General features: G+C 36.2%; 1 protein-coding gene across 3 annotated transcripts in view; it reads left to right on the top strand.

Moving 5' to 3' along the window:
• Positions 1-26,279, top strand: part of LOC113810776 (26S proteasome non-ATPase regulatory subunit 10-like) — a 101,789-nt gene that overhangs the window by 49,551 nt on the left and 25,959 nt on the right. For all 3 annotated transcript variants that reach the window (XM_070115603.1, XM_070115601.1, XM_070115602.1), the window contains 2 exons: positions 5,125-5,223; positions 20,132-20,230. In XM_070115603.1, the coding sequence (XP_069971704.1) occupies positions 5,125-5,223; positions 20,132-20,230 (198 nt within the window). The remainder of the gene's footprint in view (positions 1-5,124; positions 5,224-20,131; positions 20,231-26,279) is intronic.

The raw sequence follows: 26,279 nt of genomic DNA, 5'->3' as shown, positions 1-26,279 counted from the left end.
AGGGATGAAAGTGCCATACAAAGGGGATTCAGCACAAAGCACATGCCAAACAGCAATAGAAATCGAGCCAGATAGGAAGGTCAAAGATCAAGGTGGAAGGAAAATTGCGAGACAGATTATAGAGACTGTAAGAGTGAGAAAAAGCACTGGTTGTGGTCGCTATCTGTCGCCAGCTCTCGTCTGCCGACTTCCAGGTAGAGGAGAGAGAAAAGAATCCACGAAGGTTCCTGCTCACGTGGGCCGGCAGAAAATGATGCCAACTCCTTGGTGGCTAATCTCAGTGTCTCAAGTCTCCGAAGTTAGAAATCCCGGGGAGACCCTGATTTCCTTGTTCAATTGGGATAGTCTGTTCAGTCAGGTCTGAACACAAGCTCCATTGTGATTGGTGGAAGCAAGAAAATAGCAATAACAAAAATAATGATCATGGTAACACTAGTAATAATGATTATGACGGAAGTAATGGTAATAAGGATGATAATAACCATTGTCATTAATTGTATTATTATTTTCATTTCTAAAACTATCATTTCATACTTTTATTCTTCTTTCATGTCATTATTCTAATTTATTTTGATGCTGTTGATTGATGATTGTAATTAGAGTAATTGTATTATAATTATTATCATATTCTTCAAGGTTAAAATTGTCTTGGTTATTATCATTATAATTTTTATTTTATGCTGTTGTTGTCATCATTATTCATATTTGCTATTGTTATCATGATCATTATTTGGGTGCCTGGCCGTCCGTCCGTCCCCGAAGTACATTATTAAATGTTTTGTTTGTTTAAATCTCATCAGTAATATAAGCACCGATAAACATATCAATGCATTCTACCCTATGCTTATAGTGCATCGACATGAAGATATCGATACTTATATCATAGATTAACGAAGCACGATTTACTGAACCTTATTATTCACATTATTCATTATATTTGTTGATTTGGTTATGGCATTAGCTCATGAGGGGAAAACAAGAGAGGAGCATATATGATTAGTACAAATGTTATCTTTTAAGGAAAAGAACTTCAATAACAGTTTCTATTTCCACTTGAAAAACGCCGTTGAGAGCAATTTTCACGACACGAAAGGTGGCCAGCATTGTGTACTGTAGATCAGACACCGATTCCCAACTGACAAAGAACTCTGCTGGCTTTAAAAACTCCACAGCCTTGAGGAATGTCGGCGCCATTGGGCTCGAGGAATCGCTGCTCCTCATGGCCGCCGCGGGGCTGCAGCCTCACGCGCCTGCTGGTGACGCCGAGCTCCTCTCCGCCTCCACGCCGCTGGGTGTGGGCGGAGGGTGGCGAGCAGTGCCAGACGGGCGCGCGTTGCAGAGTCGCGGGGAGCTACAGAAAGGAGTCAGTTTCACGAGGTCCTTCCAAGCCTCACAACAGTTTCAGCCTAATTAAACCTTGTCAGTGAGCGGGATCGAGAGATGCATGACAGGCCAGGCAGAGCTGGAGTTTGGCATCGTCATTCCTGTTATGGACTACATTATTAGTTCGTTGTGGCTACTGATTTAGTTTCTTGTAAATCACTACTACCAGTAATTACTATGGCCATAAAACTGAATCTGTTATAGTATCCACTGTTGTAAAAACTAGAAGAGAACCTTAGTGTTTAAGTCTTAGACACATAACTTGTTGCTCAACGCATTCGGCGCTGACCAGGATTCCAGGAGGCGCCAAAAGATATTTGAATACCACAAGTGTGTACACAGAAGCATACAACAGGATACTTACTGCACAACCAGTAGCACAGACTTGCAAGGTCAAAACTTCGTTCATCTGAATACAGAATTTTTACTAAACCTGTTTGAACTGTTTGCCCTTGACCTGACAATAAAGCCTTGCACTCTGGGAGGTTAGATAAGTTTATGTCATGATATCTGACCGGTATGAAATAGAATGAAAAATATATATCAAAATGGCTTCATCTTCAGAGTGACGTCATTTAATCGCGAATTGAAAATATTGTGCAGTGAGTCTGTCATCCCGGAGAGTGGAGATGGCAGGGAATAGATAATGTAGTGATAGTGAATAGCATTACAATCATGAGCCGTGTGTGGCGGCGGTGTGTATTGGCTTTTTATCAGCTAATAAAAAGTGTCCAGATATTTCTGCGAATCTTAACATATTCTCACCATGGACTTAAAATCACATAGGCTGTTCATCTTGCAATGATCGCTCCATATAGCTCCCCTCTCCCTCCGTCTCCTTGTTTGTTTAGCTCTCTATCTCTAGCTGTTTCATTTTCTCTCTCTCTCTCTCTTCCTCTCTTTCACCTCTCATCTTCTCTCCCTCCCTCCTTCTTTCTCTGTCTGTCTAATTGTAACCCAGCGGTCTGTATCATATTACTGAGATGTGCATGATATTATCCTTTGTATTTATTGTTATATTCTGCATAATGTACATGATCTTACATACTTCTCATATGTGAATCTTCTCACATGCACTTATACACAAACATATGCATATACAAATGATTATAACTGTTATAAATATTTGTTGTGGGAATCACAATCACAATAATAATAGTAATATCACTATTATCATGATAATAATAGGAGATATAATAATGATGAAACAATTGTAAAAGCGAGACAAAGAATTAGAGAAGGAGTATGAATAGGAAGAATAGTGGCGCTGATAATATCAACAACAACAGCAATAATAAGGTCGATGTGTAATGCTAAGGATAAAAATGTCTATGATGAAGCAAAGATAAGAATAAGAACAGAAAGAAGCAGCAGCAAAAGACAATAACAATCACAGTCGTGATTAAGGGAACACTAACATGAATAAGGATTATCTTCATGTCGCTAATGAGGTTCTTATGATATTAATGAAAATATTTAGAAGCAATTACAATCAGCATGAGAATATGGAGAATTACCAATATTTCGGGAACAGCATTAATCATTATAATAATCAGAGTTCTTAAAGTTATTACGAATATGATGGATATGATTCCTGTTCTTATCTTCATTAAGTAGAAGAATAGAAAATAGGAGGATATGATGCTAATCATAGTGTGACTAATGATGAAAGCAAAGATTTGAATGATGTCCATGGTAATAAACATAATGATGTGAATCATTTTATGACTACTAGGAATTATAAGGATGATGCAAATGGCAATGATGATGTTCATGGTTGAACTAACAAGATTTCCCTAAACTTCCTGGCAATATCACCCTGTTTTTTTTTGTTTTTTTTTATTTCCCTGCCCCCGTCCTATGGAATTGCCATTATCACCAATTTTTTATCATCGTTATCATGATCATTTGAGTGCGTGCCGTCCGAAGGTGTTCTCAGACCAATTGCCCGGAAATAAGTTTTTTAACTGTCTTGTTAATTCAAACTTTCATCTATAATAAAACAATTGTAAACTCATACCAATGCACAAAACCTCATGAGTGTAGTGCATTATCATTAACATATTGATGCTTATGTTGTAGATCAAAGTTTAAATGAACAAAACATTAATGAACATATTTATGGGTAACTGGGGCGAGAACACTTTTTGACGCGTAGACCTTTGTGTATGTTGTGATTATTATTACTACTACTATTACAACTGGTATGATGAATAGTATTAGTTGCAGTTGCTTTGTTTAATCTCTTTCCTCTCCTCCTCTCTCTAGACGGGGGGGGGGGGGGGGGCTGGCACGTCTCTGGATCAGAGCTCCAGGTTCCCGCCTTTGGTGTGTTGCCAATGCATGATTTTCTGTTCATTTTCTCTGCCTTCAAAGAAACGGAATGAGGTTAATAATAATAAACTTATGAAGTGGACATGCATGTGATGTGCTTGTGCCAGATGTGAGCATAAGAATTGCCGCGTATGCTATTTATCAAATTGCAATATTGAAAGAGGAGCCAAATAAAATAAATAAATTCATAAAGGTACATGAAAGGACAGGCACTAGGATTGTACAAGAAAGTCACAGTTATCAAATATTTACGGAATAAGTTTGTACAACTGGCACCATTGCATTTTTAAATCACAGTAACTCCGTTGACTGAACACTTTGAACGTCGCTCCGTCACTTTCATAAATTCATACATATAAATTGATATATATATATATATATATATATATATATATATATATATATATATATATATATATATATATATATATATATATATATATATATATATATATATATATATATATATATAATACATATGTATATATATATAATACATATGTATATATATAATACATATATATATACATATATAAACATACATTTATATATATGTATATATAAATATATGCATAGATATAGAAGTACATGTGTATGCATATATGCACTTATATATTTATGTGTTTATGAATGTATAAATATGTATATATATATATATATATATATATATATATATATATATATATATATATATATATATATATATATATATATATATATATATATATATATATATATATATATATATATATGTATGTATATATATCTTATATATATATATATATATATATATATATATATATATGTATATATATATTATATATATATATATATATATATATATATATATATATATATATATATATATATATATATATATATATATATATATATATATTTATATGTGTATGTATATATATTTATATGTATATATATATATATTACATATATATATATATATATATATATATATATATATATATATATATATATATATATATATATATATATATATATATATATATATGTGATACATACCTATGTATAAATAATGCATATAAAGGAAAGAAAAAAATATAGATATCTATTTCATGCTTGTATGAATGTATGTTTTCCTCATTTGTATTCAATATTTCAATTAGCATGAAAATAAACACATTTTGAATATCACGAAAAATTCCTAAATTCTTCTTATTTATTCTTTAAAACTGTGTTCTTGGCCTCAACTCCACTGACGATATTAAGGGTGAAAATATATTTTTTTCATTGGTCTTTAAATCTACATGTTCAATTTTTCATAAATTTATCTTTTACTATTTGTGACACATTCATCGTTATGCATTTTCTGTTTGCAATATTTTGTCTTCCGGAAATGGGAAAATTAACCCAAGTTTCTCCCTTTTACAGAGTGGACTCCCCTGCACTTCGCCTCTCGATATGGTCACTTCGCAGTGGCTGAACTCCTGGCCGCCAAGGGAGCGGACCTGGAAGCGAAGGCCCAGTATGGTAAGGCAATTTCAGAGACGACGGACGCAGTTGGTCCGGGTTTCTTTCTTTATTTTTTCTCTTCTTTTATATTCTTATTTCATCTATATTTCTAAGCACCGGTCGTGATTGTCATTTTGATGTTCGATTTAAATTGTAGGTTTCGCTACCATTGTTGATGTATTGGTTTTAACATTATAAAGATTATTCTTATTATACATTATACAACAATATTTTTGCTTCTGATTGATTTGCGTGTAATTAATGGATAATTTCGATGACAATTATGTAAGTTATAATGATTGAAAGTGATAGGGTAAGATAGGGATAGGACGGAGGTAGGATAGGGCGAGGAAAAGGGAGGTAGGACGACGAGAGAAAGGAGTGGGAGAGGGATAATGCGCGTAGAAGTAGAAGGGAAAAGAGGCGACTAAAGCACAGTGGGAAGAGGGAAGGGGAAGGGGGAGGGGGAGAAAATGTGGGTCATAGGAGAGGAGCTCCACGATCTCTAATAAATTATTTCATGTTGCTTTTATCAGCAATGGAAAAATAGGAGAGCAGCTCTGGCCAAAGGATCATTCATTAGTGCCATTATATCTTAGCAACATAATGTATAATCAACAGTAGTATTACTTTTCTCGATATCATTATAGTTGTAATATTTTTAGTCGTGGTTTCACTGAGATCCCATCTCATTATTACCATTCCTACTATCATTTGTTACTATTATCTTCATCACCATTTCCTCATCATCATTATAAATAGTGCAATTGATCTTTAGTTCAAGAAAGCAATCTGAAGGGAATATCGAGTACCTGCTGCACTGTTATTTTGTTTTCGTGAAAAAAATAGTTTTAATATCATATCTTTAACCGGTGTAAATTTTCTGAGGTGCAATAGGCAGAAAGAAAGAAAGAAAGAGAGGCGGCATTTAATATTGCATGAATCCTTGTGTTTAGAACCTTTTCCCTCTGGCCCCTTATTCGTATCTCACGTATCTCTCTCTCTTTTCTCTCTCTGTCGCTTCCTTTTACCCTCCGCCCTCGCCTCCCCTTCCCCTTTTCCTCGCATTATCCTCCGCCTTCCTTTTATCTCCATCTTCCTTGCCTCTCCCTCCTCCTCCTCCTCCTTTCTCGCCATGCTCCCCTCATCTGTTTATAGTTATTACCAATATTAATGTTACTTTTACTTTTATTTTTTCATCAGTATTTCAAGTCTCTTCATTAGTTGCATTTTGATTGTCATAGTAGTTGCTAATAGTAAAGTATGAAAATTCAGATTCTTTATTATGTTCATTTAAATTTACTGGAGTCATTGCTGCCGTTGAAATTACTTTGAGGAAATGCTAATTACAGGCCAAATATAATTAACTCAAATGATCATCACAATGGATATCAACTCTTTCAGTTCGGACCTACGTTCATGTCGGCAGACTTGTCCATCAGTTATCATGTGTAATAAGGTGTTGAATGCATGCACTTCCTCCTTTTTTCGTGAGTGACGGCAAGACACTGCCATTAACTTGATTAATGTGCTTTGGTAATTATACTCAGGAGCTCATTTCCCTCTTGGTCCATTTGTTCAATTGAGGGATTTAGATTTTTGTGCTTCGTTCTTGCAAATGAAGTATGCCATGTTTTCAGGAAAATGGCAATGCAGTACCATGAACTGATGTGAATGAAAATGCGATTGATTGATTAATGTCATGTTTTACTTTAGTTACAGAAAGATTGAAACTATGTAAATTACCAAAAGCAAATCTACCCACCAAGAGTTCCTTGAACAATAACACGGAGGGACGCGGTATTCCACGCAAGGCTTTCCTCCTGACGGGACCTGAAGGCACTAGCCTCCCGCTGGGCCGCGAGAGTAGCCATCGGACATTTCCAAACTATTTCGAATTGACAATTACCAGGCTTAATGGTACCATCGCGATATTATATCGTATATTTTAGAAACTGTTGTAACTTTTTCAAAGACCTGCAAACCTAACAGCAGCAGAATGATTGCTTAGGGAAAAAACAAAGTATTAAACGCCCCAATTTTGTTTAATTCGCTTTGTACATAAACAGAGCGGTTGGTTGAAGGGAGCGTGAGGTGGGGCTTTATTTTCCAAGTGGTGGTAGAAATATGATGAAGAAGGTAATATTAATAATAATGATGATAATGATAAGAACAGGAAAATAATGACAATAGTAATAGTATCAAATACAATAATGATAACTACTTAACAATTACTATTATGGTTATAATGACAATATATTCATAAAGATAATAGTAATAGTAATTTTGGAATCTAATATTATTATTACTATTATTATAATAATGATAACAGTAGTATTAATATCATTTTTATGATTATTCTAATCATTATTGATATATATTATTAGTATCACTATTGTTGTTGAATTTTTAAATATTGTTATAGTGAATATGGCAATTATCATAACGATATTCATAACGATAATGATAGTAATGGTTATGATGAAAATAACAATGGAAAGGATGATGATATTAATAATGAAAAGGAGGACATTAATGATTATAATGATAATAGCCATAATAATAATGATAATGTTGACGACGGCAATGATAATAACAATCGAAACAATACCAATACCATTAACACTACAAATAATGATAATGGTAATAATCAAAACGAAATTATGATAATGATAATTAATTGAAATGAAATTATGATAATAATAGTTGATATTAGATTATGATAATGGCAATAATTAAAAAGAAATCATAATAATGATAATGAAGGTAGTAATAACTGCTGGAAGAGGCATAAGAAAGAGAAAGGGAGAGGGAGTGAGGCAAAAGAGGCGGAGAGGAGGTGATGCGGTGAATTGAACGGGACTGACGAGGAGGAAAATAAACTGTCCTCACTCTTTTTCGTTCCTTTAGCTTTTTGTTGTTTCTCCCTTGTTCCTTCCCACCAGCTCTTTTATCTCATGTTCCCTACTCCGGTCTCTCTTCTTTCTTTCATCACGCCTTCCCCTTCTTTGTTCCCCTTTTTTATTCTATTTTCATCATGCTCCTCCCTTATCCCCCCCCCTTCTTTCACTTTCACTCTCATTCAGCTACTCTGATAACTGGAGTGAAGTGGACAAGATCTAGAAGTAAAAAACTCGTTCGATTTCCAACAACAGCTGACACGGTTTTTCACTCCTTCCATCTACCTTACCTGATATCTCCATCTCTTTCCTTCCCATGAGTTCTTTTCTCCCTTTCTCTGTCCCCTCTCCCTTCCTCTTGGCCCTTCCTTCGACCTCATCCTTCCTTCCATTCTCCTTCTCCCCTTCCACTTTCTTAATGCTGGATCCTTAGCTTTTCCTCACTGTTGCTGTGAGGAAATTGCTAAAGGCGAAAGTAATTAAACGAGAGAAAAGGGACAGATTGAAGGAAAAAGGATGAATGGAGAACTAAGATAAAAATAGAACTTAAGGCAAAATATCAAATTATTCCTTTATACTACATTTAATCATATTTTTTCGCTCCCTCCCCCTTGCCTATCCCTTGTCCCCCTTCTTCCCTGCCGCTGGGTCGTCGGCCTTTTCGCACCATGGATGAAGGGGTAAAACTGCCATGGAAGGAGAGCAAGCAGAAAGCACGAAGACGAACGAAGTGAGAACATGATGCTGAATGCTCTCACATACCCATGACTGCGCTCAGAAATGCCCATTTAAGGCAGAGTCAGGGAGTACGACGTTGGCCCCTAATTATGAGCTGAAATTTGAACTTTTTGTGTGCTCTTAATTGCTCTACCAAAATGTTAATTACCAACGTTTACGCATCCTCAAAAATCTGAAATAATTTTTATCATTGTAATTACATTTACAAACTGTATTCACATCCATGATATTAATGAAATAACTAGGATAATGATAATGGATATTAATACGTTTTAATGCCTGTAGTATTAGTACTAATGATATGACTATCAGTATCGATAGTAATAATTATACTGAGTATAAAAAAGGTAATCATGATGACGATGGTGCTGTGTTTCAGCATTTGTAACATTAATCAACTGAACAAATTCAGATTAAAGCATTGGGATAACTATGTTCATTTGATATGATTTTAGTCACAATTAATACCATATCAAAGAACATATCATTCAAACTCAAAGCCATTAGTGGTGACGTGGAGACAAGCTTCACGAGAAGAGAGGGTCGTGGCAGCGAATGTATGAAGCTCTTTTATCGAAGCTTAGGCTTCGCTGCTGAAGCAAAAGGCTTCTCAGTAATGAGCAGTGAACGCAAGATTCGCTGTCCAAGCAATGAGCATGAGACTCACAATGAACCAGGAGGAGGGCAGGGAAATTGTGATTTTCAGGGATTTTGGTAATTAACCAAAGATGGGATGCTGATGCAATGTTAAAATTATTATGTAAAGTGTTATTTCTTCATTAGTGATGGACATGGGTTATACCTCTATGCGTTTGTTTATCAAACGATGTGACTACTACCAGGTGGTACCTGAGATTTCATCCTTTTTCTTGTTTATTTCTTTCTTATATCAGTGAATATTCATGAACACTTGGGCAAGTAAAGGTGTCCCCGAATTCCGAAAAGTTCGCAACCCTTCGCATCCTACGTTCCAACCATCATAAAAATTGTTTCCCGGACCCTCACTATAAGTCCCATGCGATTGTGAGCCTTATAGTGATGAGGCAGCGAGCCTTGTGTTCACTGCCAATTCCTAGGAGAAGCGCAATGCTTCCACAGTGAAGCCTATGCTCCGATGGTTGAATCTTTTACTCACTTGTTTACAGTGAATTCTCTGTTTACTGCCACGATCTTCTTTATTGGTGAAGCTTCTTGTCTCCACATACGCCCAGATGGCTGCGAGTCTAAATAATATTCGTTATAATGACTGAAAGTAATCGGGTAGGATAGGGATAGGACGGAGGTAGGATAGGGCGAGGAAAAGGGAGGTAGGACGACGAGAGAAAGGAGTGGGAGAGGGATAATTTATTTTATGTCGCTTTTATCAGTAATGGAAGAAGAGGATCATTTATTAGTGCCATTATATCCTAACAAAATGTATAACTAATATTAGCGTTACTTTGATCATGATCATAATAGCTGTAATGGTATTTTTTGGTCGTGGTTTCACTGAAATTCCATCCTATTATACCCACTGCTACTATTGCCTGTCACTATTATCTTTAACACCATACCCACCAGTATCACCATCTCATCATTATCAGAATTGCAATTGTTCTTTAGTTCAAGATAGCAATCTAAAGGGAATATCGAGTATCACTGGTGCACTGTTACTGTGTTTTCGTGAAAAAAATTGTTTTTTTATCATAATTTTGCTGGTATACATTTTCTGAGCTGTAATAGACAGAAAGAAACAAAGTGAGGCGGCATTTAATATTGCATGAGTCCTTGTGTTTAGAACTTTTTCCCTCTGGCCCCTTATTCGTATCTTACGTTAATCTCATTTTTTTTTCTCTCTCTCTTCCTCCCTCGCTTGCCTTTACCCTGAGCCTTCGCCTCTCCCTTCCCCTTTTCCCCGCATTGTCTTCCGTCTTCCTTGTATCTCCATCTTCCTTGCATCTCCCTTCTCCCCCCTCCCCTCTTCCCTGCTTTCTCCTCCTTTCCCGCCATGCTCCTCCTGAGCTCTCTATGGTTATTATTATTATTAGTAGTAGTAGTAGCAGTAGTAGTAGTAGTAGCATTATCATCCTCATTAGTATTATAAGTATCTTCATTAGCTGTTTCATGATCGTCATAGTGGTTGGTATAAGTAAACTATGATAATTATGTCTTTCTTGTATCAATTGTTGTTAATAATGTCATTATCTTCACGTTAGGTTAACACTGCTACTATCAGATTATTAATATACATATTTGCATAAGTATCGTCATATAATATGTAGGCATTGCTGCCACTAAGTGCTAATCAAGGGCAAAATATATGTAACAAAATTAGCGTGACAATAGATATCAAATCTTTCACTCCGGACCTGCGTTCCTATCGGCAGACTCGTTCGTATTCAGTCATTTTGTCTAAGAAATATTTCCCCCTTTCGTCCGATCAGCGACGGCAAGATCTTTTCCTTGATTTCGTTATTTTTCGATGGCATTTGGGCGCATGATCTTCCTTGCCCGATGCTCCCTCTTGGTCTATGCTCATCGCAGGCAGATGGAAGCTCTTGGTAGTCCCTAATCAGTGACCGAATGGAATAGGGATTCAGAGTTGAGATTCCAAGGGGGTTAGGGATTTAGAGTCTGGATTCTAAGAGGAATAGGGATTTAGATTTGGATTCCAAGGGGAATGGGGATTTATGGTTTAGATTCCAAGGGAATAAGGCTATAGAACCTGTGCCTCTTTGTTGTGCATTGATGTATGTCATATTCTCAGCAAAGTGACAATTTAGTGCAATGAACTGATGTGAATAAAAGTATGACTGATTGATTCATGTCACGATCAAGAATTGACTGTTTTGCTTTAGTTGCTGAAAGAGTGACATTATAAAAATTGTAAAAAGCAAATTATCAACGAAGAGTTGCTTCAGAGAAAGAAAAAAAGAGGAAGAAAACTGATGGCTATGGTACTCCATATAAATTTCTTAGCGTGACTTGAAGGCACTAGCCTCCGGCTGGGCCGCGAGAAGAGCCATTGATCATTTCCAAATTACGTAGAATTATCATTTACTTGGCTGAACGGTATACTCACGCTTTTGTATTGCATATTGTAAACACTGTGTCGTGAAAGACTTGCAAACCTAACAGTAACAAAAATAAGGCTTAGCCAACAAACAAAGGAAGTATCAAACGTCCCAATTTGGTTTAATTCGCTTAGTACATTAAAGAGTGATTGTCCCAAGGGGACTAAAGGCTGAAAGAGTCAGCATAAGAGTAGATTTGGGAGTGATATGATGATAAAAACGATATTGATAATAATGATAACAATGGTAGGAACAGGAAAATAATAAATAGGAGTAGTAATCACAATTTCAATGATAATTATGTTATTCCTATCGTTATTACAGTTATGACAATAAAATGAAGATAATAGTAATAATAATAACAATGTAGATAATTGTTTTTGTGATAATGAAAACTCTAATGTTAACATTGATTTTTATCATGATTATTTCTATTAATATGGCAATTGTTGTTGATGATGACTTTATTAATGTTAATGTGAATATGGCAATGATTATAACAATATTCATGATGATAGCAATAGTAATGGTAATGGTAAGAATAACAATAAGAGGGATGATATAAGTGAAAATGATAATTACATTAATGATAATGATAGTAGTCATAATGATAATGATAACTAAGACGACGATAATGATAATGATACCAGTAGTAATGATACTATCATTATTATTACTAATAATGATAATGACAATAATTAAAATGAAATGATTATACTGACAATGATAGCGACAGCAACAGCTGGAAGATGCATTCGAAAGAGAAAGGGAGAGGGAGTGAGACGAAAGAGACAGTGAGGTGATGCGACAGGACAGGACTGATGAGGGAAAAAGTGAGCCGTCCTCACTTTCTCATTCCTTTAGGTTTTTGTTGTTTCTGCCTTGTTCCTTTCTCCTATCTATCATTCCTTTTATTCCCTTCTTCGGCCTCCTTTCTTTCATCTCGCTGTCCCTTCTTCCCCCCCCCCCCCCTGTTCATTCTTTTATCATCCTCCTCCCTTATTTCCTCACCCTCTTTCACTTCCACTCCCATTCCCTCACTCTGGTGACTGGACAAGTGGACAAGACTTAGAAGCTAATAAGTGTCGTTCGTTTTCCAACAGCTGATACGATTTCTCACTCCCCTTTCCATTACCTTTATCTGATATCTGTATCTCGTTCTTTTCCACTTGTTCTTTTCTCCCTTCCTCTTACCCTGCCCTCGACTTCATCCTTCCTTCCATTCTCCCTCTCCCCTTCCACTTTTCTTAATGCTGAATCGTTAGCATTTCCTCACTGTTGCAAAGAGGAAGTTGCTACAGACGAATATAATTAAACGAGAAAAAGGGATAGAATGATGGAGAATAGACAAAGAGGGAATGAAGATAAACATACTTTAGGAAAAAATCTGTCGATCCCTTTAAATTGCATTAAACCGTATCTTCTAGCCCCCATCCCCTGCCTGTCCCCTATACCCTCTTTCTCCCCCCTCCCCCTCACCTTCCTCCCCCTGACGTCTCTTCCTCCCTGCCCCTGGGTCGTCGGCCTTTTCGCACCATGGACGAAGGGGTAAAACTACCATGGAAGGAGAGCAAGCAGAAAGCACCTGCCGAATAGCAATAGAAAACGAGCTATGTAGCCTGTCTCAAGACAAAGTCATCGAGACCGAGTGTGCATAGTGGGATCAGTTAACGAAGTGAATACATGATGCTGAATGCTCTCACTTAGGCATGACTGCGCTCAGACGACGTTAGTCCCTAATCATAACCTGAACTTGTGATATTTTTATATGCTATTAATCTTTGTTTCAGAATGTTAATCACCAACATTTACGCATTCCAAAGAATAGTTGCGTAAAGAAAATTATGAAATAGATGAAATATTCCATCATTTCATTGTTTCACTGAGGATCAAAGGATACGACATTCGACATGTTTCCTCTAGGAGACTTCAACACAACGTCTCTGAGTGCTGCCGACTTTTTTCGATAATCTTTCATTTCTGGTTATCTGCCTGCCCCCTTAATTGTACACAGACACAAATCTGTTTAGAAATTCCCAGATATAGAGGGAAAAAAAAATACACGTGAACACATGCTCTCCCGAAATAGATACTTTACCTACCAAAAACACTTGACCTTGGCTCACACAGGCAGAAGTACCCCCACAAAAAACTTTTTGAACATAGAATTAATGTATGGCCAGAAATATACACATGCACGCACATATATTCATGTATAGACGCGAACATAAACGCATTTGCCATAATAAGGAAACATCAACACACAAAAATTAATACATATACCAGAAAAATAACACATTTTCATATATTCACCTGCTAACGTATTGCAGGCCCAGCCAGACACGCTTTATTATTGCCTCGGTTTTATATACTTGTGCTTAAGTGTGTGCGTGTGCATGTGGTATGAATCATATGGCTGAGAAGAGGAGCCGCAGGGATAAAAGATGGATTCACGAGTGCAATTGCAAGCACTCTTTGTATGCACTGACGAAGCAGAGGGAAGGCGTGCAAGGAAGAGAAAGTGAGAGAGAGAAATAGACGGGGAGAAGAGGGGGAAGGCTGACAAGGAGGCCAGTAAACTGTCCTTCGTTTCGCAACAAATGCTGATGCCCTTTCTCTCTCCTTCTTTCCTCACCTTTATCAGTTATCTCTACCTCGTTCCATCCCTGTTTTTTTTTCTAGTTTTTCCCTCTTTCTCTCTCCCTATCTCCTTTAGCTTGCCCTTTCCCTCACTATTCTGACCTTTCTTCTTCATTCTTCCACGCTCCGTACTTATTTTCAAACATCATTTACTTTCACTCTCTATCTTTTCCGCCTTGCCCCTCTCCCTCCTTTTCACTCGCTCTGCTCAGTTCCCCTCTTTTACTTTGAAGAAGAACGAGAAATGCAGAGTATAAGATAAGCACAGATCCATACTGTTTCCTCCCTCCTCTTTCCCCTTCTCTAACCTTCTCTCTCTTCTCCATCCCTTCCATCTAGCCTCTCACCTATACCCTCATCCTTCTCCCTTCCCCCTTCCGGTCGCTCTAATCCCCCTCCCCCTTTCTCTCCCTTCTTCCCCTCGCGTCCCTTCCTCCCTGACACTGGGTTCTCGAGGGATGAAAGTGCCATACAAAGGGGATTCAGCACAAAGCACATGCCAAACAGCAATAGAAATCGAGCCAGATAGGAAGGTCAAAGATCAAGGTGGAAGGAAAATTGCGAGACAGATTATAGAGACTGTAAGAGTGAGAAAAAGCACTGGTTGTGGTCGCTATCTGTCGCCAGCTCTCGTCTGCCGACTTCCAGGTAGAGGAGAGAGAAAAGAATCCACGAAGGTTCCTGCTCACGTGGGCCGGCAGAAAATGATGCCAACTCCTTGGTGGCTAATCTCAGTGTCTCAAGTCTCCGAAGTTAGAAATCCCGGGGAGACCCTGATTTCCTTGTTCAATTGGGATAGTCTGTTCAGTCAGGTCTGAACACAAGCTCCATTATGATTGGTGGAAGCAAGAAAATAGCAATAACAAAAATAATGATCATGGTAACACTAGTAATAATGATTATGACGGAAGTAATGGTAATAAGGATGATAATAACCATTGTCATTAATTGTATTATTATTTTCATTTCTAAAACTATCATTTCATACTTTTATTCTTCTTTCATGTCATTATTCTAATTTATTTTGATGCTGTTGATTGATGATTGTAATTAGAGTAATTGTATTATAATTATTATCATATTCTTCAAGGTTATAATTGTCTTGGTTATTATCATTATATTTTTTATTTTATGCTGTTGTTGTCATCATTATTCATATTTGCTATCGTTATCATGATCATTATTTGGGTGCCTGGCCGTCCGTCCGTCCCCGAAGTACATTATTAAATGTTTTGTTTGTTTAAATCTCATCAGTAATATAAGCACCGATAAACATATCAATGCATTCTACCCTATGCTTATAGTGCATCGACATGAAGATATCGATACTTATATCATAGATTAACGAAGCACGATTTACTGAACCTTATTATTCACATTATTCATTATATTTGTTGATTTGGTTATGGCATTAGCTCATGAGGGGAAAACAAGAGAGGAGCATATATGATTAGTACAAATGTTATCTTTTAAGGAAAAGAACTTCAATAACAGTTTCTATTTCCACTTGAAAAACGCCGTTGAGAGCAATTTTCACGACACGAAAGGTGGCCAGCATTGTGTACTGTAGATCAGACACCGATTCCCAACTGACAAAGAACTCTGCTGGCTTTAAAAACTCCACAGCCTTGAGGAATGTCGGCGCCATTGGGCTCGAGGAATCGCTGCTCCTCATGGCCGCCGCGGGGCTGCAGCCTCACGCGCCTGCTGGTGACGCCGAGCTCCTCTCCGCCTCCACGCCGCTGGGTGTGGGCGGAGGGCGGCGAGCAGTGCCAGACGGGCGCGCGTTGCAGAGTCGCGGGGAGCTACAGAAAGGAGTCAGTTTCACGAGGTCCTTCCAAGCCTCACAACAGTTTCAGCCTAATTAAACCTTGTCAGTGAGCGGGATCGAGAGATGCATGACAGGCCAGGCAGAGCTGGAGTTTGGCATCGTCATTCCTGTTATGGACTACATTATTAGTTCGTTGTGGCTACTGATTTAGTTTCTTGTAAATCACTACTACCAGTAATTACTATGGCCATAAAACTGAATCTGTTATAGTATCCACTGTTGTAAAAACTAGAAGAAAACCTTAGTGTTTAAGTCTTAGACACATAACTTGTTGCTCAACGCATTCGGCGCTGACCAGGATTCCAGGAAGCGCCAAAATATTTGAATACCACAAGTGTGTACACAGAAGCATACAACAGGATACTTACTGCACAACCAGTAGCACAGACTTGCAAGGTCAAAACTTCGTTCATCTGAATACAGAATTTTTACTAAACCTGTTTGAACTGTTTGCCCTTGACCTGACAATAAAGCCTTGCACTCTGGGAGGTTAGATAAGTTTATGTCATGATATCTGACCGGTATGAAATAGAATGAAAAATATATATCAAAATGGCTTCATCTTCAGAGTGACGTCATTTAATCGCGAATTGAAAATATTGTGCAGTGAGTCTGTCATCCCGGAGAGTGGAGATGGCAGGGAATAGATAATGTAGTGATAGTGAATAGCATTACAATCATGAGCCGTGTGTGGCGGCGGTGTGTATTGGATTTTTATCAGCTAATAAAAAGTGTCCAGATATTTCTGCGAATCTTAACATATTCTCACCATGGACTTAAAATCACATAGGCTGTTCATCTTGCAATGATCGCTCCATATAGCTCCCCTCTCCCTCCGTCTCCTTGTTTGTTTAGCTCTCTATCTCTAGCTGTTTCATTTTCTCTCTCTCTCTCTCTTCCTCTCTTTCACCTCTCATCTTCTCTCCCTCCCTCCTTCTTTCTCTGTCTGTCTAATTGTAACCCAGCGGTCTGTATCATATTACTGAGATGTGCATGATATTATCCTTTGTATTTATTGTTATATTCTGCATAATGTACATGATCTTACATACTTCTCATATGTGAATCTTCTCACATGCACTTATACACAAACATATGCATATACAAATGATTATAACTGTTATAAATATTTGTTGTGGGAATCACAATCATAATAATAATAGTAATATCACTATTATCATGATAATAATAGGAGATATAATAATGATGAAACAATTGTAAAAGCGAGACAAAGAATTAGAGAAGGAGTATGAATAGGAAGAATAGTGGCGCTGATAATATCAACAACAACAGCAATAATAAGGTCGATGTGTAATGCTAAGGATGAAAATGTCTATGATGAAGCAAAGATAAGAATAAGAACAGAAAGAAGCAGCAGCAAAAGACAATAACAATCACAGTCGTGATTAAGGGAACACTAACATGAATAAGGATTATCTTCATGTCGCTAATGAGGTTCTTATGATATTAATGAAAATATTTAGAAGCAATTACAATCAGCATGAGAATATGGAGAATTACCAATATTTCGGGAACAGCATTAATCATTATAATAATCAGAGTTCTTAAAGTTATTACGAATATGATGGATATGATTCCTGTTCTTATCTTCATTAAGTAGAAGAATAGAAAATAGGAGGATATGATGCTAATCATAGTGTGACTAATGATGAAAGCAAAGATTTGAATGATGTCCATGGTAATAAACATAATGATGTGAATCATTTTATGACTACTAGGAATTATAAGGATGATGCAAATGGCAATGATGATGTTCATGGTTGAACTAACAAGATTTCCCTAAACTTCCTGGCAATATCACCCTGTTTTTTTTTTGTTGTTGTTGTTTTTTTTTCATTTCCCTGTCCCCGTCCTATGGAATTGCCATTATCACCAATTTTTTATCATCGTTATCATGATCATTTGAGTGCGTGCCGTCCGAAGGTGTTCTCAGACCAATTGCCCGGAAATAAGTTTTTTAACTGTCTTGTTAATTCAAACTTTCATCTATAATAAAACAATTGTAAACTCATACCAATGCACAAAACCTCATGAGTGTAGTGCATTATCATTAACATATTGATGCTTATGTTGTAGATCAAAGTTTAAATGAACAAAACATTAATGAACATATTTATGGGTAACTGGGGCGAGAACACTTTTTGACGCGTAGACCTTTGTGTATGTTGTGATTATTATTACTACTACTATTACAACTGGTATGATGAATAGTATCAGTTGCAGTTGCTTTGTTTAATCTCTTTCCTCTCCTCCTCTCTCTAGACGGGGGGGGGGGGGGGGCTGGCACGTCTCTGGATCAGAGCTCCAGGTTCCCGCCTTTGGTGTGTTGCCAATGCATGATTTTCTGTTCATTTTCTCTGCCTTCAAAGAAACGGAATGAGGTTAATAATAATAAACTTATGAAGTGGACATGCATGTGATGTGCTTGTGCCAGATGTGAGCATAAGAATTGCCGCGTATGCTATTTATCAAATTGCAATATTGAAAGAGGAGCCAAATAAAATAAATAAATTCATAAAGGTACATGAAAGGACAGGCACTAGGATTGTACAAGAAAGTCACAGTTATCAAATATTTACGGAATAAGTTTGTACAACTGGCACCATTGCATTTTTAAATCACAGTAACTCCGTTGACTGAACACTTTGAACGTCGCTCCGTCACTTTCATAAATTCATACATATAAATTGATATATATATATATATATATATATATATATATATATATATATATATATATATATATATATATATATATATATATATATATATATATATATATATATATATATATATATATATATATATATAATACATATGTATATATATAATACATATATATATATATATAAACATACATTTACATATATATATATATATATATATATGCATAGATATAGAAGTACATGTGTATGCATATATGCACTTATATATTTATGTGTTTATGAATGTATAAATATGTATATATATATGTATATATATATATATATATATATATATATATATATATATATATATATATATATATATATATATATGTATGTATATATATCTTATATATATATGTATGTATATATATATATATATATATATATTTATATGTGTATGTATATATATATTACATATATATATATATATATATATATATATATATATATATATATATATATATATATATATATATATATATATATATATATATATATATATATATATATATATATATATATATACATATATATATATATATATTACATATATATACATACATATATATATATATATATATATATATAAATATATATATATATATATATATATATATATATATATATATATATATATATATATATATATATATATATGATACATACGTATGTATAAATAATGCATATAAAGGAAAGAAAAAAATATAGATATCTATTTCATGCTTGTATGAATGTATGTTTTCCTCATTTGTATTCAATATTTCAATTAGCATGAAAATAAACACATTTTGAATATCACGAAAAATTCCTAAATTCTTCTTATTTATTCTTTAAAACTGTGTTCTTGGCCTCAACTCCACTGACGATATTAAGGGTGAAAATATATTTTTTTCATTGGTCTTTAAATCTACATGTTCCATTTTTCATAAATTTATCTTTTACTATTTGTGACACATTCATCGTTATGCATTTTCTGTTTGCAATATTTTGTCTTCCGGAAATGGGAAAATTAACCCAAGTTTCTCCCTTTTACAGAGTGGACTCCCCTGCACTTCGCCTCTCGATATGGTCACTTCGCAGTGGCTGAACTCCTGGCCGCCAAGGGAGCGGACCTGGAAGCGAAGACCAACCAAGGTAAGGCGATTTCAGAGACGACGGACGCAGTTGGTCCGGGTTTCTTTATTTCTTTTTTCTCTTCTTTTATATTCTTATTTCATCTATATTTCTAAGCACCGGTCGTGATTGTCATTTTGATGTTCGATTTAAATTGTAGGTTTCGCTACCATTGTTGATGTATTGGTTTTAACATTATAAAGATTATTCTTATTATACATTATACAACAATATTTTTGCTTCTGATTGATTTGCGTGTAATTAATGGATAATTTCGATGACAATTATGTAAGTTATAATGATTGAAAGTGATAGGGTAAGATAGGGATAGGACGGAGGTAGGATAGGGCGAGGAAAAGGGAGGTAGGACGACGAGAGAAAGGAGTGGGAGAGGGATAATGCGCGTAGAAGTAGAAGGGAAAAGAGGCGACTAAAGCACAGTGGGAAGAGGGAAGGGGAAGGGGGAGGGGGAGAAAATGTGGGTCATAGGAGAGGAGCTCCACGATCTCTAATAAATTATTTCATGTTGCTTTTATCAGCAATGGAAAAATAGGAGAGCAGCTCTGGCCAAAGGATCATTCATTAGTGCCATTATATCTTAGCAACATAATGTATAATCAACAGTAGTATTACTTTTCTCGATATCATTATAGTTGTAATATTTTTAGTCGTGGTTTCACTGAGATCCCATCTCATTATTACCATTCCTACTATCATTTGTTACTATTATCTTCATCACCATTTCCTCATCATCATTATAAATAGTGCAATTGATCTTTAGTTCAAGAAAGCAATCTGAAGGGAATATCGAGTACCTGCTGCACTGTTATTTTGTTTTCGTGAAAAAAATAGTTTTAATATCATATCTTTAACCGGTATAAATTTTCTGAGGTGCAATAGGCAGAAAGAAAGAAAGAAAGAGAGGCGGCATTTAATATTGCATGAATCCTTGTGTTTAGAACCTTTTCCCTCTGGCCCCTTATTCGTATCTCACGTATATCTCTCTCTTTTCTCTCTCTGTCGCTTCCTTTTACCCTCCGCCCTCGCCTCCCCTTCCCCTTTTCCTCGCATTATCCTCCGCCTTCCTTTTATCTCCATCTTCCTTGCCTCTCCCTCCTCCTCCTCCTCCTTTCTCGCCATGCTCCCCTCATCTGTTTATAGTTATTACCAATATTAATGTTACTATTGCTTTTATTTTTTCATCAGTATTTCAAGTCTCTTCATTAGTTGCATTTTGATTGTCATAGTAGTTGCTAATAGTAAAGTATGAAAATTCAGATTCTTTATTATGTTCATTTAAATTTACTGGAGTCATTGCTGCCGTTGAAATTACTTTGAGGAAATGCTAATTACAGGCCAAATATAATTAACTCAAATGATCATCACAATGGATATCAACTCTTTCAGTTCGGACCTACGTTCATGTCGGCAGACTTGTCCATCAGTTATCATGTGTAATAAGGTGTTGAATGCATGCACTTCCTCCTTTTTTCGTGAGTGACGGCAAGACACTGCCATTAACTTGATTAATGTGCTTTGGTAATTATACTCAGGAGCTCATTTCCCTCTTGGTCCATTTGTTCAATTGAGGGATTTAGATTTTTGTGCTTCGTTCTTGCAAATGAAGTATGCCATGTTTTCAGGAAAATGGCAATGCAGTACCATGAACTGATGTGAATGAAAATGCGATTGATTGATTAATGTCATGTTTTACTTTAGTTACAGAAAGATTGAAACTATGTAAATTACTAAAAGCAAATCTACCCACCAAGAGTTCCTTGAACAATAACACGGAGGGACGCGGTATTCCACGCAAGGCTTTCCTCCTGACGGGACCTGAAGGCACTAGCCTCCCGCTGGGCCGCGAGAGTAGCCATCGGACATTTCCAAACTATTTCGAATTGACAATTACCAGGCTTAATGGTACCATCGCGATATTATATCGTATATTTTAGAAACTGTTGTAACTTTTTCAAAGACCTGCAAACCTAACAGCAGCAGAATAATTGCTTAGGGAAAAAACAAAGTATTAAACGCCCCAATTTTGTTTAATTCGCTTTGTACATAAACAGAGCGGTTGGTTGAAGGGAGCGTGAGGTGGGGCTTTATTTTCCAAGTGGTGGTAGAAATATGATGAAGAAGGTAATATTAATAATAATGATGATAATGATAAGAACAGGAAAATAATGACAATAGTAATAGTATCAAATACAATAATGATAACTACTTAACAATTACTATTATGGTTATAATGACAATATATTCATAAAGATAATAGTAATAGTAATTTTGGAATCTAATATTATTATTACTATTATTATAATAATGATAACAGTAGTATTAATATCATTTTTATTATTATTCTTATCATTATTGATATATATTATTAGTATCACTATTGTTGTTGAATTTTTAAATATTGTTATAGTGAATATGGCAATTATCATAACGATATTCATAACGATAATGATAGTAATGGTTATGATGAAAATAACAATGGAAAGGATGATGATATTAATAATGAAAAGGAGGACATTAATGATGATAATGATAATAGCCATAATAATAATGATAATGTTGACGACGGCAATGATAATAACAATCGAAACAATACCAATACCATTAACACTACAAATAATGATAATGGTAATAATCAAAACGAAATTATGATAATGATAATTAATTGAAATGAAATTATGATAATAATAGTTGATATTAGATTATGATAATGGCAATAATTAAAAAGAAATCATAATAATGATAATGAAGGTAGTAATAACTGCTGGAAGAGGCATAAGAAAGAGAAAGGGAGAGGGAGTGAGGCAAAAGAGGCGGAGAGGAGGTGATGCGGTGAATTGAACGAGGAGGAAAATAAACTGTCCTCACTTTATTTTTCGTTCCTTTAGCTTTTTGTTGTTTCTCCCTTGTTCCTTCCCACCAGCTCTTTTATCTCATGTTCCCTACTCCGGTCTCTCTTCTTTCTTTCATCACGCCTTCCCCTTCTTTGTTCCCCTTTTTTATTCTATTTTCATCATGCTCCTCCCTTATCCCCCCCCCCCTTCTTTCACTTTCACTCTCATTCAGCTACTCTGATAACTGGAGTGAAGTGGACAAGATCTAGAAGTAAAAAACTCGTTCGATTTCCAACAACAGCTGACACGGTTTTTCACTCCTTCCATCTACCTTACCTGATATCTCCATCTCTTTCCTTCCCATGAGTTCTTTTCTCCCTTTCTCTGTCCCCTCTCCCTTCCTCTTGGCCCTTCCTTCGACCTCATCCTTCCTTCCATTCTCCTTCTCCCCTTCCACTTTCTTAATGCTGGATCCTTAGCTTTTCCTCACTGTTGCTGTGAGGAAATTGCTAAAGGCGAAAGTAATTAAACGAGAGAAAAGGGACAGATTGAAGGAAAAAGGATGAATGGAGAACTAAGATAAAAATAGAACTTAAGGCAAAATATCAAATTATTCCTTTATACTACATTTAATCATATTTTTTCGCTCCCTCCCCCTTGCCTATCCCTTGTCCCCCTTCTTCCCTGCCGCTGGGTCGTCGGCCTTTTCGCACCATGGATGAAGGGGTAAAACTGCCATGGAAGGAGAGCAAGCAGAAAGCACGAAGACGAACGAAGTGAGAACATGATGCTGAATGCTCTCACATACCCATGACTGCGCTTAGAAATGCCCATTTAAGGCAGAGTCAGGGAGTACGACGTTGGCCCCTAATTATGAGCTGAAATTTGATATTTTATGTGCTCTTAATTGCTCTACCAAAATGTTAATTACCAACGCTTACGGATCATCAAAAACTGAAATGATTTTTATCATTGTAATTATATTTACAAACGGTATTCACACCAATGATATAAATCCAATAACTAGGATAATGATAATGGATATTGATGAGTTTTAATGCCTGTAGTATTAGTACTAATGGTATGACTATCAGTATCGATAGTAATAATTATATTGAGTATAAAAAAGGTAATCATGATGACGATGGTGCTGTGTTTCAGCATTTGTAACATTAATCAACTGAACAAATTCAGATTAAAGCATTGGGATAACTATGTTCATTTGATATGATTTTAGTCACAATTAATACCATATCAAAGAACATATCATTCAAACTCAAAGCCATTAGTGGTGACGTGGAGACAAGCTTCACGAGAAGAGAGGGTCGTGGCAGCGAATGTATGAAGCTCTTTTATCGAAGCTTAGGCTTCGCTGCTGAAGCAAAAGGCTTCTCAGTAATGAGCAGTGAACGCAAGATTCGCTGTCCAAGCAATGAGCATGAGACTCACAATGAACCAGGAGGAGGGCAGGGAAATTGTGATTTTCAGGGATTTTGGTAATTAACCAAAGATGGGATGCTGATGCAATGTTAAAATTATTATGTAAAGTGTTATTTCTTCATTAGTGATGGACATGGGTTATACCTCTATGCGTTTGTTTATCAAACGATGTGACTACTACCAGGTGGTACCTGAGATTTCATCCTTTTTCTTGTTTATTTCTTTCTTATATCAGTGAATATTCATGAACACTTGGGCAAGTAAAGGTGTCCCCGAATTCCGAAAAGTTCGCAACCCTTCGCATCCTACGTTCCAACCATCATAAAAATTGTTTCCCGGACCCTCACTATAAGTCCCATGCGATTGTGAGCCTTATAGTGATGAGGCAGCGAGCCTTGTGTTCACTGCCAATTCCTAGGAGAAGCGCAATGCTTCCACAGTGAAGCCTATGCTCCGATGGTTGAATCTTTTACTCACTTGTTTACAGTGAATTCTCTGTTTACTGCCACGATCTTCTTTATTGGTGAAGCTTCTTGTCTCCACATACGCCCAGATGGCTGCGAGTCTAAATAATATTCGTTATAATGACTGAAAGTAATCGGGTAGGATAGGGATAGGACGGAGGTAGGATAGGGCGAGGAAAAGGGAGGTAGGACGACGAGAGAAAGGAGTGGGAGAGGGATAATTTATTTTATGTCGCTTTTATCAGTAATGGAAGAAGAGGATCATTTATTAGTGCCATTATATCCTAACAAAATGTATAACTAATATTAGCGTTACTTTGATCATGATCATAATAGCTGTAATGGTATTTTTTGGTCGTGGTTTCACTGAAATTCCATCCTATTATACCCACTGCTACTATTGCCTGTCACTATTATCTTTAACACCATACCCACCAGTATCACCATCTCATCATTATCAGAATTGCAATTGTTCTTTAGTTCAAGATAGCAATCTAAAGGGAATATCGAGTATCACTGGTGCACTGTTACTGTGTTTTCGTGAAAAAAATTGTTTTTTTTATCATAATTTTGCTGGTATACATTTTCTGAGCTGTAATAGACAGAAAGAAACAAAGTGAGGCGGCATTTAATATTGCATGAGTCCTTGTGTTTAGAACTTTTTCCCTCTGGCCCCTTATTCGTATCTTACGTTAATCTCATTTTTTTTCTCTCTCTCTTCCTCCCTCGCTTGCCTTTACCCTGAGCCTTCGCCTCTCCCTTCCCCTTTTCCCCGCATTGTCTTCCGTCTTCCTTGTATCTCCATCTTCCTTGCATCTCCCTTCTCCCCCCTCCCCTCTTCCCTGCTTTCTCCTCCTTTCCCGCCATGCTCCTCCTGAGCTCTCTATGGTTATTATTATTATTAGTAGTAGTAGTAGCAGTAGTAGTAGTAGTAGCATTATCATCCTCATTAGTATTATAAGTATCTTCATTAGCTGTTTCATGATCGTCATAGTGGTTGGTATAAGTAAACTATGATAATTATGTCTTTCTTGTATCAATTGTTGTTAATAATGTCATTATCTTCACGTTAGGTTAACACTGCTACTATCAGATTATTAATATACATATTTGCATAAGTATCGTCATATAATATGTAGGCATTGCTGCCACTAAGTGCTAATCAAGGGCAAAATATATGTAACAAAATTAGCGTGACAATAGATATCAAATCTTTCACTCCGGACCTGCGTTCCTATCGGCAGACTCGTTCGTATTCAGTCATTTTGTCTAAGAAATATTTCCCCCTTTCTTCCGATCAGCGACGGCAAGATC

The sequence above is a fragment of the Penaeus vannamei genome, chromosome 37, assembly GCF_042767895.1.
Source record: "Penaeus vannamei isolate JL-2024 chromosome 37, ASM4276789v1, whole genome shotgun sequence".
NCBI lineage: Eukaryota > Metazoa > Arthropoda > Malacostraca > Decapoda > Penaeidae > Penaeus > Penaeus vannamei.
Note: the sequence above shows the minus strand (reverse complement) of the source record. Positions and strands in the feature narration are given on the sequence as shown.